Source organism: Haemorhous mexicanus, chromosome 15, assembly GCF_027477595.1.
Source record: "Haemorhous mexicanus isolate bHaeMex1 chromosome 15, bHaeMex1.pri, whole genome shotgun sequence".
NCBI classification, from domain to species: Eukaryota; Metazoa; Chordata; class Aves; order Passeriformes; family Fringillidae; genus Haemorhous; species Haemorhous mexicanus.
The window spans coordinates 15879741-15896108 of NC_082355.1; the positions used below are offsets into that span (position 1 = coordinate 15879741).

Here is a 16368-nt window from a genome sequence, read left to right on the forward strand (position 1 = left end):
GGCAAGTGAAAGCCGGAGGGCGCGGTTTGGGTTTATTATCGGGGTTTTCGTTTAATATATAAAAATACAGTGTTCCCACGCGCGCCCCGGCCTGCGCGGCTGCTCCAGCCGCTCGTTGTGTCCCCCGGTGATGGGACACAACTTCCTCCAAGGCGCTCCCGCAGCTCCGCGCCCGCCGGCAGTGCCCGGCCGCGGGCTGGGACCGGCCCCGCTGCCCGAACAGGAACGGGGGTCCCTTACACTGCCCCCCTCCCTGAGCTGGCAGGTGCCCAACACACCACGGATTCCCCCTCCCACATCTGGAGTTCCACCTGATCCTGCTTGAGCTTCACCGCATCCATCTGTGCCACCACCACCTACAGTGACGGAAATGGCTGCACTGGGACTGCAGGACTGGGAACCCACAAACTTGACCTTCAGAGAAGCTAACCAGAAGGTTAACCTGGTGACCGCACCGTCCATAGCTTTTAAAACCGTCTTACTCCTCAGTTCTCACTGCCTGGGCCAAGGCAATGAGCCTTAGGCCCGTGGGTGTCCCCAGACCACAGCTGGCAGGGAGGGGCTGAGGGTGCTGCAGGGTTCCAGCTGTGCAGCAGCTCTGCCAAGCAGCTCCAGCCAGAGAAGTCCTCAGGGCTCCAGCCTTCTCCTGATCTCATCTATAAGCTTTTCTCTGGGGATGTCAACCTACAAAGCAAACAGAGCAGCAATAGAGAAGAGCGCTTTTAAGGACTTAGTGAGGATACCAATGCAGTTTGTATTCTGGTTTTCTGGAGTCCCCCAACAGATCTGTGCTATGGCCTCCCAAAGGAATATTGAGGGAAAACCCAGAGCTCTCCAGTGGTCTCCAGACTCTGGAAGTACCTTAAAACCTGGTGTAAAAGGGCATTCTCACCTCCTTTCTTGTTGCAACATCTCGCAGCTTGACAACTCCATCTGCCAGCTCCTGCTCTCCCACAATGGCAGCAAGAGGGATCCCTGTGTCCTCACAGTACTGCAGCTGCTTCAGCAATTTAGGATCCTTCTTGTACAGCATCTCTGCCTAGGAGGGAATGGGAAAGGTCAACCACTAACCCAACTTTGCTCTGATGGGTACTGCACTAAAGCACCAAAACCAAACCCTGCAACAACCACTTTACTGTCTGGGCTGTTCTTCTCTGTCTGCCTAGATCTAAAGATTGGACCTGATTATCTGGGAGGTCTTTTTCAACCTGAATAACTCTGTGAGCTCAGACAGGCCCAGATCTTGGAGACACACAACTAATGGAGTTGGTCTTGCTGTGCTAGAGCTCCCTTCAGGCTCTCCCTCCCTCACCCGTGACACTGCCAAGCCCAAGTCATTCCTTTACCTTGATCCCTGCATCCCACAGCTCGGAGATGAGCTTCATTCTGGCAGCAAGCAGGTTTTTCTGAGGTGTAGCCACCAGCACTTGGGTCTCAGTTGTTCGAAGTTTCTCCCCAGAAGCCTGAAGGGACAAACATGGGACCTTGATGTGAGTGACTCCGTGGGAATCTGCAGCTCACAACACCTCACCCCATCTATCTGCAGACCTTAACTCAGTCAGTGACAACCTGGGCACCTTTAATGAGCCCCCCAGAGATTCTGCATTGTGTCACACTACTTAATTGTGTGCTGCTGTTCCTTGGGGACCCTGGCCAACCTCCTGGATGGGACCAGGACAGCTTCCCAATGTCTCCTTTGATTCTTCAGGTACAAACACATTGCCTCAGCTTCATTTGCAAGGAATCACAGGCTCAGAACCAAGCACAGAAAGATTAATCTCCACAGAGGCTTTCCTGGGGTTTATTAGAGTGGGTTCAGAGCTGTTACCAAATTCATTGCTTCAGAATCCCCAGGACAGAAAACTTCAGAGGCAAGACACAAGAATAAAGTGACAGGGGGACAAAGCTCAGAGCCAGGCCCAGAGCTCAAGGCAGTCTCTAACATTTCCTTGACATCTCCTAAGGAATGCTGCCCTCAGCTGCCCACACCTGCATCCTGATGTGGTGCACAAAAGGACTCTATCTTCTGTGTGTCAGTATTTAGGCATGGGAAGCACCACCCCAAAATTATTTTCCCTTTAGCACTGTGGAGCTGGAGAATAATAAACAATATTTTGCTTCCTAGAGCCTTCCCCAATGCACTGCCTGCATCACCTACCTCCAGCCTCTGTTCCAGGATGGAGAAGATGCGCTCGATGCCAATGCTGACCCCCACGCAGGGCACCTTGCGGCCCTTGGCATCAAACATGCCCACCAGCCCGTCATAGCGGCCGCCTCCGGCCACGCTGCCAACGCCGAGCGGCTCCTCCACGTGCTCGTTCTCCTGCTGCAGCAGCACAGCCTCAAAGATCACCCCCGTGTAATAGTCCAGGCCCCGCGCCAGGCTCAGGTCGAAGGAGATCTGCGGGGCACAAGGGCGGCCCCGTCACCGCCCGCTCGGGGCCCAGCAGGGCAGCTCCCCCTCCTGCCCCCACAGCTCCTCACCTTCCCTGTGATGCCAAACAGGGTCAGGTATTCAAACAGCAGCTTCATGTCCCCCAGCCCTTCCTTGGCCTCCTTGTTCTGGGATAGCTTTGGGTCCTGGAGAAGCTGCTCGATCAGGTCCAGCCCACCTGTGGGGACCAGCCATGCCTCAGCTGTGCCAGGGCAGCAGCACCTGGCACGGTGGCTCTGGCCAGCCAGGGGTGTGCCCTGCACCTTCCATCCCCAGCCCAGCACAAGGCCAAGGGCATCACCCCGTGGTGCTCACCATGGAGCTGGACATACTCCCCGATGCGATCCGCAGCCTCGGGAGAGAGCCCCTTCTCTCCCACCATCTCACTCCTCACTTCTTCCCACGGCACCTGTGAGGGCACAGAAGGGCATCAATTGCTGCAGGATGTTCTCCTCACCCACTGCCTCCATCAGCCCACATGGGCACAACTTGTGTGGGACAACAGTCAGCGATCTCACTAACCGTGCCTCTCTCTCTCCCTCACAGGAATTTTTAACAAATCACCAGGCTTTATTCTTAACCAGGCCCAAGAACTCCTCAACTCCTTTACAGATCCCATCTCAGCTGCTGTGAGACTCTTCTCAACACGAACAGCCACAACAGTGCCCAGCCTAAGACATCCATCCCAAGACCAGAAGTGTTTCCCCTGAGCCCAATGCTGACCTTGTCCAGCTTGTCCACTGTGCAGCAGGCAGGGATGAACTGGCTGTCTGGAACACCACAGACAGCAAACACACCATTCAAAATCCGACGGTCATTGACCTGGGGGAGGGACAGGCACGCTTACCTTGGGGGCACCCTCTGATGTCATTTCTTTTTTTCCTAGTGTGTGGGAAGGTGCAGCTGTTGGCATTTCCTCATGCCTTTCCCCCAGCACCCAAATTCCATGGGAAGAGAAGGTATAGAGGTATGAAAACCACCCTGTGACTATATGGATCTAGTCAGCTACTGGAATTCTGCAGACTGTGGTTAGTCCTGGAAAGAACTCTGCTGACTGCAGCCTCAAGAGAGCTCCTGGTATTCCCAGCTTAAGGCATGTCCAGGCTGAGGTCCAGCCATTACATATACACCATGAGGAGGCAGAGACGTGGGATGAACTTCTGGGTCAGGCCTTAGAGTGGGAGCAGGTGCTACTGTGTAAAACCACAGAACAATGACTACTATTTCCCACCACAGCACAGAGAACCCACCCAGTCTCACCTTGATGACAAAGTCCCCGAGCTGCAGGTCACTGAGGATCTCATGCACGATCTTCAGGCACTCGGCATCGGGAATCATGGGGTCAAACTGCCCGGCAATGTCAAAGTCCTGGGGGCAGAAGAAGTGATGGGAGCTCCTGGCAGAGCCAGGGGGCCTTAGCCAGGCCCACCCTGCTGCTCTGCAGCAGCTGGAGTGGGAAAACCCTGCTGGCCTTGAGGCCTTGGTGGCAGCAGCAGCCACCACAACACTCACGCACTGATAGAACTCGCGGTAGCGGCCCCGGGTGGTGGCCGGGTTGTCCCTCCTGTACACCTTGGCCACGTGGTAGCGCTTCATCTTGGTGATCTTGTTCATGGCCAGGTAGCGAGCAAAGGGCACCTGGGCCCGAGGAGTTAAGGATGGGAACATGGACATTCCCAGAGCTGTAGAAGCTGAACCCCAAAGCCTCCCATTGCCCCTTCCCTTTGCCAGCTGCTTCCCAATTTTTTTCACGATCATGGTGAGATTCTTGGGGTGTCCTGTGCAGGGTCATGAGCTGGACTTGGGCAATTCTTGCAGATCCCTCCCAACCTGTGATATTCTATAACTCTATGACTTCTGGGGAGATCATCCCCCAGGCTGAGGATGAGTACAATGAACCACCAGAGCTCCTTCAACGCTGGGACAGCTCCATTTCCTCCTCCAGACCCACTGTGTGACAACATCACATACACAAGGACACCCTCTCATCATCCACCCTCTCACAGTGGGATCAGTGGGAATTCAATGCATGGCACAGCTATATGGACATTGAAGGAAAGAGATTTTGTTGAGATGTGGAGGTTGAGAAGGCCTGGGATGGACACCTGCAGCAAACACCTTTCCAGGTGACACTAGCAAGGTGGGATGGGCACAGCAGAGCTGAGGACTGTGTGAGGAGATAAAACCAGTACAGTGGAGCATACCGGTGCATGTCCACATACTGTGCATGTCCACAGCTGGAAGGGATGTTGCTGTGGGCCTGGCTGGGAGATGGTGTGGAGTCACGACAATGACAGCCAGACCAGCTGAGGTGGCCAAGGGGGCTGCCATCACCCCAAAGGGACCTGCAGGCAGGCCAGGTTAAGAGCGATCCCTCAAGGCAGAGGTGGCCACTACCTTGGTCTGCCACCATCCCCCCAGGGTGCCACCATCCCTTCAGGAGCACAGGATACAGTGAGGTCGTAGCGCAGGGCAAGCAGCTCCCCTCCCTGGTCCTGCAGCTCATAGATGAGCTTCGCTCCTTCCCCATACTTCCCCACCAGCATCTCCTGGGGAGGGGCAAAGGGGCTGGTGACCGGGTGGCTCTGGGCTGCAGGGTCCCCGAGGTGGGGCACAGAGCTTGGTCCCCACGACACACAACCCCGTCCAGCCCTCTCGGACCTGAGCCCACCTCCCCGTCCCCCCCAAAAAGCACCAAGAGTGAATGTCCAGCTGCCCTCCCCACCTGGCCGTGCCCCGCACGGAGGGAGCTCCCAAAGACGTCCCGACGCCCCGGGGGCGGGGGCGCTCCCCGGTCCCGCGGAAGGGGAGCAGAGGGGACCCACAGCCCCCGGGGCGGGTCCGCTCCCCACAGCAAGGGCGAAGAGAGCTCCCGGCGCGCCTCACCCGCAGCTCCAGCACGGGGGTGTCGATGGCGGCCGCCCCGTGCCGCTTGAAGCAGGACACCACGGCGCTCAGGAGCCGCTCACGGAGCGCCGCCTGCGCCGGTGCGTGGTCGCGGGTGCCCTGCCCGGGATAGAGAGCGACCGTCATCAGAAAGGGCGGGGTGAACACCGGTACCCACCGGCGCCACTCCCGCTCCCTGCGTTTACCTTGGGTGTCTTCAGCACCGGCAGCCGCTCGCCGTCCGCCGCCGCCCGCACCTGCCGGGGCAGGGGTCCGCGGTCACCGGCCAGCGGCCAGGACCGGGCGAAGCTGCCGCGGTTCCCAGCGAGGCACAGCGGCCCGAGGCGGGACCCCGCCGGTAGGTACCGGGCGGCGGCGAAGGGGCCGAGGTGCAGCATGGCTGGCACCGGGACACCGGGAGCGGCGGCACGTGACCGCGGCGGGGCACGTGACTGCGCGGGCGGCCGCGCTTTACGGCGCCGCGCGACAGTCCCCGGTGCTGTGCCCTCGGCTCGCCATGGCGTCCGGCAGCGGGGTAGGTGCTGCCGCCGGGGTTGCCCTCGGCGTGTGGGCTGCCCTCCGAGTGTGGGCTGCCGGCCGCTCGGCCGCCCCCGCTGCTCCTACCGGGCTTGGCAGGGCCGGGGGCAGGGCCGCTCCGCGCTCCGGTCGGGGCCGCTGCCAGGCCGCGGGATGAGGGATGTGGCGGAGCCGGGGGTGCCGCGGTGGGCGGGTGTATGTGGGAGTGGGAGGGGGCTCACCCTTGTTCCTTACAGCTCTGTGTGTGGGCGGTGGGAGGTTGGGGTTCTCCTGATACCTTTAGGCTGGGAGCGTTGTGGCCCCATCGCGATCCCGCCCATAGCGAAGTCGTGGAGCCACCGTCCCTGGAGGCGTTTGAGACACGGCAGAACGTGACACTCGGTGCCTTGGTCCGGTTCACATGGTGGTGTTGGGTCACCGGTTGGACTCGATGATTTCAGAGGACTTTTTCAGTTGCAATGGTTCTGTGATCCTCCCGTCCTAGGGCCAGAGCTCCGCCTGTCCCAGCCGGGGAGCATGAGGAGATTGAACTGCCTCAGCCTCCGGGGTGGAGGTGCCCACCCGCCTCCAGCCCCCTGGCAGGGACCCCCACCCATCTCCAGAGGCTGGGCGATGGCTCATGCAGGTGGCCCCTTCCCCTTCCCCTTCCCTTCCTTTCTTTTCCCACAGAAAGGGTCGCTTTTACCCTGTCCTGATGGAGAAATATCTCTGCAACTCTCTGACAGGAGGGTGCAACCAAGTGTTGGTTGGGCTCTGCTCCCAGACAACCAGAAAAGGATGAGAGGAAACAGCCTCAGAAGTTGCAGTAGGGGAGGTTTAGGTTGGAAATTAGGAGGAGTTTTTTCCCAGAAAGGGCTGTCCAGCACTGGAAGGAGCTGTCCAGGGAGGTGGTGGGGTCACCATCCCTGAAGGTGTTCAAGGACTGACTGGATGTGTCGCTCAGTGCTCTGGACTGGGTGTCAACGTGGGGATCTCTCACAGCTTAGATTTGATTATTTTGGAGGTTTTTTCAACCTAAATGTATCTGTGAGTGTTAAAATGGGATGGGTAAGGTAGGTGCTGCAGGTGTAGGCTGAGTGGAGAGCCAGGCTGTTGGAACACCTCCAGTGCCTTCCCAAAGCTGTCAGCAGCACAGGGGCTGTGTTTTTGAGGGGTTTTGGCCCATCTTTCCTTCCTTGAAGCCACTTACTGAGAAGTGAGGCACTGGCACTGCCCATCCCTGGAAATGTTCAAGGCCGGGCTGAATGGAGCTTAGAGCAGCCTGGGATAGTGGAAGGTGTCCCTGCCCTTAGCAGGGGGGTGGGACTGGCTGGTCTTCAAGGTTCCTTCCAATCCAAACCATTCCAGGATTGATTCCATGAAGTGGGGGAGGTCAGGAGCAGGATGCCTGCCTGTGAGGGAGGTGGGGCCTGTGGCTTATTGTGAGCTGCAAGCTGAGAATTCCTGTTGGATTGAGCCTGGCCTGAGACTCCTGTGTTGTTTCACAGGCTTTGGTGCTGATACTGGGCACACCATTGGTGTCCATCTGCAGAGGGACCAGGAGGCTGTGAGGCACTTCTGGTTATTAATTATTGTTATTAATTTGGGAAGTATTCTCTGTCACCCAAAACATCTCTGAGATAAAAATTTTGGGGGCTTGCAGCCCCCTTTCCTTCACCAGAGCAGTTCAGAAACATCCCTTCAAATATTGTCCAACCAAGATCTCGTCATGCAGTTTAGTTTAATTCCTTTCCCCATGCCTGGATGAGGCAGATTGGTAAAAGAGCTGCAAAAGACTATTTTCCTTTTATTGCAACAGGAGAGAGAAGCAGCTAATAAACCTCCCCCTCTGCAGGCTCCCACCAGCTACGATTTGTGATAATGCCTGGCATGCAGGAGAGTCTGGAAAATACCCCCAAACGTTAATTTACACTCAGTGATATTTTCTTTTCTTTTGCTCAGGGTGGTTAATAAAACCTGTTACGACATCCTTAAAGTGCTTAAGAAGCTCTGGGAATAAATGAGAATTTTTCTACGCCTCCCCAAGGCATTTTCATCCCTATCAGTAGTTGTTCGTTCCATTTGAAGGATTGCCAGAGGAGAGAACTTTAAATGGCTGTGCTGCTGCTGTAGCTCCAAATGGGATTTGTGTCCTTTGGATTGTGATTGGATTCTTGATTTGGCTGAGTGGAGAAGGCGGTGGGGTGTGGGGTGAGGGGGGTCCTTCTCCCCCAGAGGTGTTTTTAAATACATCTTGTCCTTTCTTTAATGTGAAACTGAGAGGCTCTCCCTGCCATGCTGAGGGAAATGCAGCTCTCTCCAAAGGAGGGTTATCTGCTCAGGAAATTCAGGAGGTGGCTGAGTGAAACTGTGACTGATCCCAGGTGTAAGGGCCTGAGCTGCAGATGGGGCGAATTCTGGGAAGAGCTTGAGCTGGATTGGTCAGAGTGGATGTGAGTGGAATAGGAATTCCCCAATCACTTCTGCCCTCAGCATTGGGCACTGAATGAAATCCACCCAAAAATGTAGTCTTTGTTTTCTTCAATGCCAGCTTCACCTGAATTCAGCTTGTCTTCATGCACATGCTGTGTGTCCAGTTCCACTGCCCCAGCATAGGAAAGGCATGGACCTCTTGGAGTGAACCCAGAGGAGGCCATGGATATTCTCCAAGGGCTGCTTCTCCTCTGCTCTGAAGACAGAGAGCTGGGGGTGTTCAGACTGGGGAAGACTGAACACCAGTCTCTGTCCTGGGACACCTTGGAGCCCCTTCCAGTGCCTAAAGGGGCTCCAAGAAGGCTGGAGAAGGACTTTGAACCAGGGCATGGAGTGACAGGACAAGGGGGAATGGCTTCCCACTGCCAGAAAACAGGGTTAGATTTAATACTGGGAAGAAATTCATCCCTCTGTGGGTGATGAAGCCCTGGCACAGGTTGCCCAGAGAAGCTGTGACTGCCCCATCCCTGAAAGTGTCCAAGGCCAGGTTGGATGGGGCTTGGAGCAACCTGGGATAGTGGAAGGTGTCCCTGTCCATGGTAGGGGATGTGGAACAAGATCCTTAGGGTCCTTTTAACCCAGACCATTCCAGGATTCTATTAAAGTATCCTGTCCCTTCCAGATAGTTCTGTGGAGCCCCCAAAGGGCCAGCATGCCTTAGAGGTATTTCTGCCCTTTCCTATATGAAACTGCAGGAGCAGGACAGCAAAACCTGTGGATTTTATGCAGGTGTTTCCCTGGTACCTCCAAACCCTGCCTTGACAGACAGGGTTTCAGAGCTTGTTCTGGTTTGCTTGTGCATGTGCTCACTTGGAAATCCCACCCTGGTGATTTCATGGCAAGCTCGGCACTTTGATGCCTGCACCACGTAGACACTCCTGAGAGCAGACAGGCACAGCCTTCCCTGCTCCTGCAGGGTAATCAAACTCTCTTTAGCTCAGGCTGTGTTTTGCAGCTTCCTTGTCTGACATTGCAGCTTGGATTCTTTTGGCTTCTGGAAGAAGGAGGTGTCATCTGCTGCTGTGTTTGTCAGGGGGCACTTCCCAGGTCTGAGATCCATCCGTTTCAATCCCCTTTGAGTCTGGTTTTCAAGGCAAAAGCCTGGATGATCATCTCAGGAGCTGTTAAGATCAACTCATTTCTTCTTTTAGTGCTCTGAAATTATTCTAGTAGTAGCTAGAGGCATGCTGAGAGTGATTAGCTAAAACCACATCCATAATTCCTGGATGGAAAACAGAGGACAGGGGGATATAATGTAATTCTCCTAATTTTCTGCGCTGGCCTCACAGGCCAAGTGATTCCCCCTCTTTTCCCCCCTCAGAGGTGATCAGACTGTGTAATAAATGGTGATGAACTCTGTTCCCTTCCCAGACCAAGAACCTGGACTTCCGCCGGAAGTGGGACAAGGATGAGTATGAGAAACTCGCAGAGAAGCGGCTCACGGAGGAGAGAGAAAAGAAAGATGGTGAGCAGTGTGCTGGCTCCAGGCAAGCTGTGCTGGCTTGGCAGTGAGGCTCCCACACCCTTGGAATTTGGGAGGGACAGAGCAGTTTGAAGTTGAATCCCAAAGGGAAAGAACTGGCTTGCTCCTTTGTTTGCCACTGAGTATTTTTTTTTTTTTGACAAAAGAAATTACTGAGAGCCTTTCCAGGGGCTGACTCTTCTTTGGGGAAGGAGGACTCTTCTTGTTTCCAGTCATTTGCTGGAAACAAGATCTCAGAATATGACTCAAGTCAGAGCTGGAGATACCTCAGAGATGTACCTGGTTCTAATTAGGAGCCAGGAAACAGTGAGAAGGAAATTATATCCTTTACTGATTTAAAAACAAAGGTGCATTTTCTGCATTGATCAGGTAGTCCCAGGTAGCCAGCAGGCCCTTCTGCACCAAGGGGAACATGAAATCCAGCATGTCAAGCTTGACCTTTGGTTTATGTTTTAGGCAAACCAGCTCAGCCTGTCAAAAGGGAACTTCTGCGGCACCGGGACTACAAAGTGGACCTGGAATCCAAGCTGGGGAAAACCATTGTCATCACCAAAACTACCCCTCAGTCAGAGATGGGAGGGTAGGTTGTGGTCTTATTGAGGTCTCAAGTCATGCTGGTTTGACTGGGAAGCTGTGACACAGCAGGGACCCCTTACAGGGCACCAGGAGCTGCTGTCCTTCTGTGTTTGGAGCCTGGGGTGGTGGGGCTGCATTTTTCTGCACCTAAACTGTTTCTCCTGGGGTAGCATATGGAACAGACCCAGCAGGCTGAGCCCCTTTGGACATTATTCCTTGGTATCAGTGTTGCCCACTTGTAGAACCAACAGAGGCAGATCTCTGCTGCCTGCTTGGGTCTTTAACCAGGCCTGCTAGCACTGAGACCAGGACCGCTGCTCATTTGGGTATCTGTGCACTGGGAATGGGAGAAACATCCAGATGGCTGGACTTAGGAATGGTGTTTGGCCACTGTTTGTGTGAATTGTGTTCCACCAAGGTCTGAAAGGGTTCTGAGCTCACCCTAAGCCATTGAAAGTATGAAAAGAATGTGTTGAGTTTGTGTCACCTCAGGAGTGAAGCTGTTAGTGTCTCCCTGGGCAGTAGTGTCAGGGAGATGTGCAGCCCTGACCAGCACCCAGGGATGGCAGTTCAGCCCCTGACTTTTGCAGCAGCCCTTAAGATGGGCAGAAGGCACAGCTGTGCTCATCAGGGAGTTGCACTGTGAGTGATAGGGATGGTAGCACTTACCTTGCAGCCAGGTGAAAGGGCTGTGGACTGGAAGCCTGGGCTACTGGCCAACCCTGCCTTGGGGGAGGGCAGGCTGTGTCACAAAGTCCATCCCACCCAGTGGGGTGTGGCTGGAAGGGGAAGATGCTGTGGCTGGTGTCTTGCAGAGCAGCTCAAAATTTGGTTTCTATTATGTCAGAAGGGTGTTGGTATCAGGGTTGGTACCTCCATGGCAACCCTGTCCATTCCCCTTGCTCTTGCTCTTCACTGGGGCCCTCTTGTCTTGGAGAAGTGTCCTGTATCCCCAGTGACATGTAGATTGTCTCTTCTGTGGGTTTAGCTTTGTGTCATGTTTTGGGGTTCATTTTTCTGTCTCTCCTGACAGGTATTACTGTAATGTATGTGACTGTGTGGTGAAGGATTCCATCAACTTCTTGGATCACATCAATGGCAAAAAACGTAAGGAATGTTTCTTTACCTCATTGGAGGGTTGGTTGAGTTGGAGGGACTGTTCCTTTTGTGCATCACCCATGTCTGAGGGCTGAACACTTATCCATGGATCAGAGAGCTTAGGAAATCAGGATGTAGAAGCTCATCCTGATAAGTGTGGAGGTGCTGCCCTTATCTCCTGACACCTTCCAGAGTGCTGAACCACTTTCATGGAGTAAGCCCAGCAGAAGCAGTGATTGGTGTACTCTGGTTTGTGGACATATTTTCCCTGTCCATCCTGTCAGTGCTGTGAGAAACCCAGGGTCAGAAAATTCTAGAATAGTTTGGGTTGGAAGGGACCCTCAGAGGTCATTTAGTCCACCCCCCAAATCATGACTCTCTCCAGATTTACAGAGGAGACATCTTTTTACAGCGCTCAAACTGTAAAGAATACTTAGATATCTAAGTGTCTGGGACTGGCTTAGTTTTGGATCAGAAACTTCTCTTTGTAGAAGTTGGGTATAAAGCTCAGAACTGACTGGTGCTTGAGCTCCAGAGTATGGATCAGGACTATACCCTCATTGATCTGACTCTGGATACTGCTTCTTCCTGGCATGTTCAGAGAGGGGGGAATGTAGAGAAAGTAAAGGAGCAGCAGGACAGAAGTGGCACATTTTGCATGTTGCTCCTGCTCATGAAGGTATTTTTGGCTCCTTGTGGAAGTCAGAAAAATCACCCCTTTACAAAAAGGCAGGGATGTGTGTGCTCCAGACCTGCACACAGGGCTGTTTGAGAACAGGAGGTTCAGTAGAAACCTGAGGACTGGTTTTCTGTAGCTCAGAAAAGAAAACACAGTGTTTTAAAAACCTGTGCTTTTATGTGAATGGGAGGGAGGTGCTGACAGGCCTTGTTTGTCATGTTGGGAGATGAGCAAGAAGTTCATAGGAGAGAATCTGGAATCAAAAATCCTGGCATGGCTGTGTGGATGGGCATGAGTTGTAGGGTTGAGCTGGGATTGGAAAGTGGCTGGTTGCACAGTACATTAGTATATGAGTATGTCTGGGAACTTTTAAACCTGTCAATAAATCTGGCTCAACCCTGCTTGTTTTTGGCAGCCCTTTTACTAATTCCTGGTGTGTAGTTTAAGCTTCCAAGTGCTCCTGCATCCTTGGGACAAACCTGTGCAGGGCTGCTGGAGTGAACAGGCTGTTTGGATCCACTCAGAAATGTGTGTTGGAGGCATTTCTGGGGGTGGCCCCATCAGCATAGGCTTACCCACAAGTGAAAAACTGTGAATCTGCTCTGAAGAGCCACTGAATCAGAAGCCTGACTTTATATTCTCTGCTTTAGCTGGGAATGTCCTGTGTAATCAGGATCTCTGAGTGCCACTCATGTCTTGTTTAGCATCGCCCACAGCTGAGAGATGCCAGCCTGTCAGTTTTATTCTAGCTCCTTTTTCAACACTCCAACCTTTTTTTATTCCACTGGTCCAAGATTAAATTTCCTGAGGCATCAGAGCAAATGACAGGGAGCATCCAAATAAGGAACCTTTAAAGAATAGTCTGTGTTCTTGTTACAAGTAGTGTTTGGATTGTTGTGTGGGTTATGGTATCCCCCTAAAGCCCACCTCCCCAACCTCAGAAATCCTTAGTGTGGCCCTGGAAAGTGCTCTGAGGGGAGTGACAGGCAGGAAGGTGGTGCTGTGCTGTTTAAATGGGGATCAGGGATGGAGACTTAGTGCAGATCACTGCTGATTCCCCTTGTGTTCTCCAGACCAGAGGAATCTGGGCATGTCCATGCGGGTGGAGCGCTCCACGCTGGACCAGGTGAAGAAACGCTTTGAGGTGAACAAGAAGAAGATGGAGGAGAAGCAGAAGGATTATGACTTTGAGGAGAGGATGAAGGAACTCCGTGAGGAGGTGAGTCTGGGCAACAGCTGAGGAAGTAAAGGTCCCCAGAAACAATTTTTGGGAGAAAATCAATCCTGCTTCCTACTTGTTCCTCAGCAGCATTGTTCCTGGTAGCATAGGCTTCTCGCCTACTCCTATGAGTGGTGTTTGTTTTTCTGCTTTTGAAAAGTTTATATTGCTGTCCCTGGAAACCCTTTTCCCCTCTTTCTGTGTGAGAATAACTTTTGGTGGTTCAGATTTCCACTCAGAACAGCACAAGTCCATTTTTTGTCCCCCACTAGTTGTGTTGGAACTTGTGTAGTCTGGTAGCAGATCTGCATCTTCATCCATTATCTTCCACAGCACTTAGGATTGCTGGAATCCCCTTCCACAAGGCACTTGCTTCTGTGTGGTCTCCCCGAGTGTAGAAGAGCTTTGTGAACAGTGTGCTGTGGTGCAGGATGTGTGAGGAGGTGATAAAAGACAGCAGATTGCTCTCAAACTGGCATTTAGATTTTAGTAAACATGAAAATCAATTATTTGAAGACCCAACAAAGTTCTGACAGCTGAGAAGCTTCTATGGGTGCTTGTCCTCTATCAGCAGCCACATAACCCAAGGTTACAAATCACGGCCTGTTTGAATCTCCCTGCCCAAGCCCTGAGCTTTGCTTCACCACAGGGGAGCTCTTTGGGGTGCTCACAGAGCAGCCCTGCACTCTGCTCTCAGGCAGGCTGTGGTGCTGCTAAGCCCCATCTGTTCGGGGGATAGGAGGGAGGTGCCCCAGCAGCAAAGGGGGTGCTGTGGGTTGAAAAGCTGCTACCAGTCAATGGATGGCAAGAGGAAATCAGCAGCAACTCCTGATGTAGCTTTCTCCAAGTCATGGCTGTGTTCAGGAGCACAACAGACAGTGATGAGAATGGTGGGAGCAGTTGCTAAGTTGGGAGCTGAAGCCATGCTTTGGTGTCACCCAGTACAAACCTGGCTCTGCTCCAGGGCTCATGATCCTCACAGAGCAAAACACTTTGATTAGAGCAGCGCAAACTCTTTGATGCCAAAACCCCCCTGAAAGCCGCTCAGAGCTTCGGCTTCTGTTCCAGTGAGCAGCTGTCACTCTGCCAGGCTGAGAGCCAGCAGGCATCACAGTCACTGGCACCAAGCATTGGACAAGGGAATGGCCTCCTGCTTTCAAACCAGCTCCTGGTCCCAGCCAAAACCTGTGATGTTTGCTCAGAAGAGTTTGGGAATGCTTCATTTTGTCTATTTGGGTGTGTGTGTGTGTCTCTGCTCTTGGCCTGGGACATGGGGTGGTCTGGATTCACTGGTGAACTTCCTCCTTGAGGCCTCCAGGCCAGGATTTCTGCTGTTTATTTCCTCAGGCACAGCTTGGCTGCTGTGGGCAGGATTTGTGGTAATTGTGCAGTACCTGGTGTCTCAAAACTCCTTCAGCTCTGGAGGTGCAAATTGTTTTGCTGTTGTGTCCCTTGCTGCAGGAGGAGAAGGCCAAAGCCTACAAGAAGGAGAAGCAGAGAGAGAAGAAGAGGCGGGCGGAGGAAGATTTGACCTTTGAAGAGGATGATGAAATGGCAGCTGTGATGGGGTTCTCTGGTTTTGGCTCAACCAAAAAGAGCCACTGAACAGCTCTGGACTCTCCTCTTTCTCTAAACAGCTTGTTTTTACCCAGGGAACTCTACATAACTCTTCAAAGACTTGATTGAGGACTTGTATGTAAATCTCCCAGTAGAAGTTGGCTGGAAGAGTTGAAAAGCAATTCCATACTCTACCTGTGCTGCAGATCAAGCTCTGCCTTTCATTAGCTTCCCTTCTCCTTCTGTGTCCTAGATCTGGCTGCTCTGTGGCCGTGTGTGTGCAGGGAAGTGCTCTGTTGGGTACATTTTTTTTTTGTCAATAAAGTGCACATTCTGCACAGGTGGCCTGGTTCAGGATTAATCTAGTTGTCAGCCAGGCCCTACTTGTCACCCAAGCTGTGTTTGAGATGCTGGGAGGGATTCACTTGCTTTTAGGCTCATAATGAAGGAAATGTGCCACAGCAAGCAGTGTGAGAGGTGCGTCTTTATGGCTTGTGCTGAGCAGAGCTGGTGGCTGCATGGAGTCTGGGTTGCTGAAACTTTCCTGTGTGTTTTATCTGCAAGGGAGACTTCCCTCTCTTTCTTTGTGTTTTAGCCCATAATTTCAGTATCTTTAAGGTAGGGGAGAAATTCCTCCCCATGACTGCTCTAGGATAGAGCCAATGAAAGAAAGGTGTGTACAATTTGCCAGAAATAAATTGAATGTTTTAATGGGCCCTTTGGTGGGGGTTTGATGCCTTCTTTATTTTGAGACCTTTGAAGAGCTGCTGGTGTCTCCCAGCAGCACAGAGCTGGGGTGGCCTTCTGGGGACCCAGTGGTGGCAGAGGTGAGGTGTGTGCCTTCCTCTCCTGGCTCAGCTCCCAGCTGCCCCAGGCAGACCATTGCCATCATTCTTGGCTTTTTTAAGTAATTCTGGAGATGGGTATAAGAATATGGAAGGGGAAGGGAGTTCAGAGCTGGGGACCTTCATTCCCATCAGGCAATCCAAGACAGGCTGGGCTGCGTTCCAGATTTTACCAGCCTTAGTATATTAAGGGCCATTTTTTTCCTGTCTACTGGCTGTCAGTGTCTTTTCACCTCTACCTTCTCCTAAATCCACTTCATTCCTGCTTTTATTTACCTCAGTCAAACCTTGTGTGACTCATTTCCGTCTGCAGTTAGGATTTATATTTTGCATGGCTGGGTTTTCGTAGCTCTGTCTCGCTCTCCTCTCTCTTTTTATGTATATTGATGAAATCCTTGTGCTTGCCCTTCTCCGTGCTCGTATGAAATTTCCAGCCTGGGGAAGGCTGCAGTGTTTAGCCTGCTCTTTCTAATACATCTAGAACAAATCCTGTAATGTTGTGCTGCTGTTTTAATTCCTTAATCTTAGCCTGCTGACAGCTTCATTGCCTCAGGTCTTTCCGCTTCAATTCAGATTATAATC

The 16368-nt window shown here is 52.8% G+C and overlaps 2 protein-coding genes across 2 annotated transcripts; one reads left to right on the forward strand and one right to left on the reverse strand.

Moving 5' to 3' along the window:
• Positions 1-25: 25 nt before the first annotated feature.
• On the reverse strand, positions 26-5753 carry LOC132334477 (histidine--tRNA ligase, cytoplasmic-like). The gene is made up of 12 exons (XM_059860566.1): positions 5527-5753; positions 5321-5440; positions 4888-4983; positions 3947-4072; positions 3695-3802; positions 3158-3256; positions 2750-2843; positions 2485-2612; positions 2159-2401; positions 1347-1463; positions 893-1039; positions 26-684 (listed from the first exon to the last, which is right to left on the reverse strand). The coding sequence occupies exons 1-12, from the start codon at positions 5716-5718 to the stop codon at positions 628-630; spliced, it is 1527 nt and encodes a 508-aa protein (XP_059716549.1). The 5' UTR covers positions 5719-5753; the 3' UTR covers positions 26-627.
• On the forward strand, positions 5720-15658 carry ZMAT2 (zinc finger matrin-type 2). The gene is made up of 6 exons (XM_059860568.1): positions 5720-5855; positions 9701-9794; positions 10269-10392; positions 11422-11495; positions 13239-13384; positions 14846-15658. Exons 1-6 carry the CDS (start codon positions 5838-5840, stop codon positions 14987-14989), a joined length of 600 nt encoding a protein of 199 aa, XP_059716551.1. The 5' UTR covers positions 5720-5837; the 3' UTR covers positions 14990-15658.
• The last annotated feature ends 710 nt before the right edge of the window (positions 15659-16368 follow it).

Coding starts and splice junctions, on each gene's coding strand:
- LOC132334477 (XM_059860566.1), bottom strand. CDS start 5,718: ATGCTGCACCTCGGCCCCTTCGCCGCCGCCCGGTACCTACCGGCGGGG. Junction 4,984..5,320: donor CCCCCGTGCTGGAGCTGCGG/GTGAGGCGCGCC, acceptor GCCCCTCCCCAG/GAGATGCTGGTGGGGAAGTA. Junction 3,257..3,694: donor TCGGGGACTTTGTCATCAAG/GTGAGACTGGGT, acceptor TCCCTCCCCCAG/GTCAATGACCGTCGGATTTT.
- ZMAT2 (XM_059860568.1), top strand. Junction 10,393..11,421: donor CCTCAGTCAGAGATGGGAGG/GTAGGTTGTGGT, acceptor CTCTCCTGACAG/GTATTACTGTAATGTATGTG. Junction 13,385..14,845: donor TGAAGGAACTCCGTGAGGAG/GTGAGTCTGGGC, acceptor CCCTTGCTGCAG/GAGGAGAAGGCCAAAGCCTA.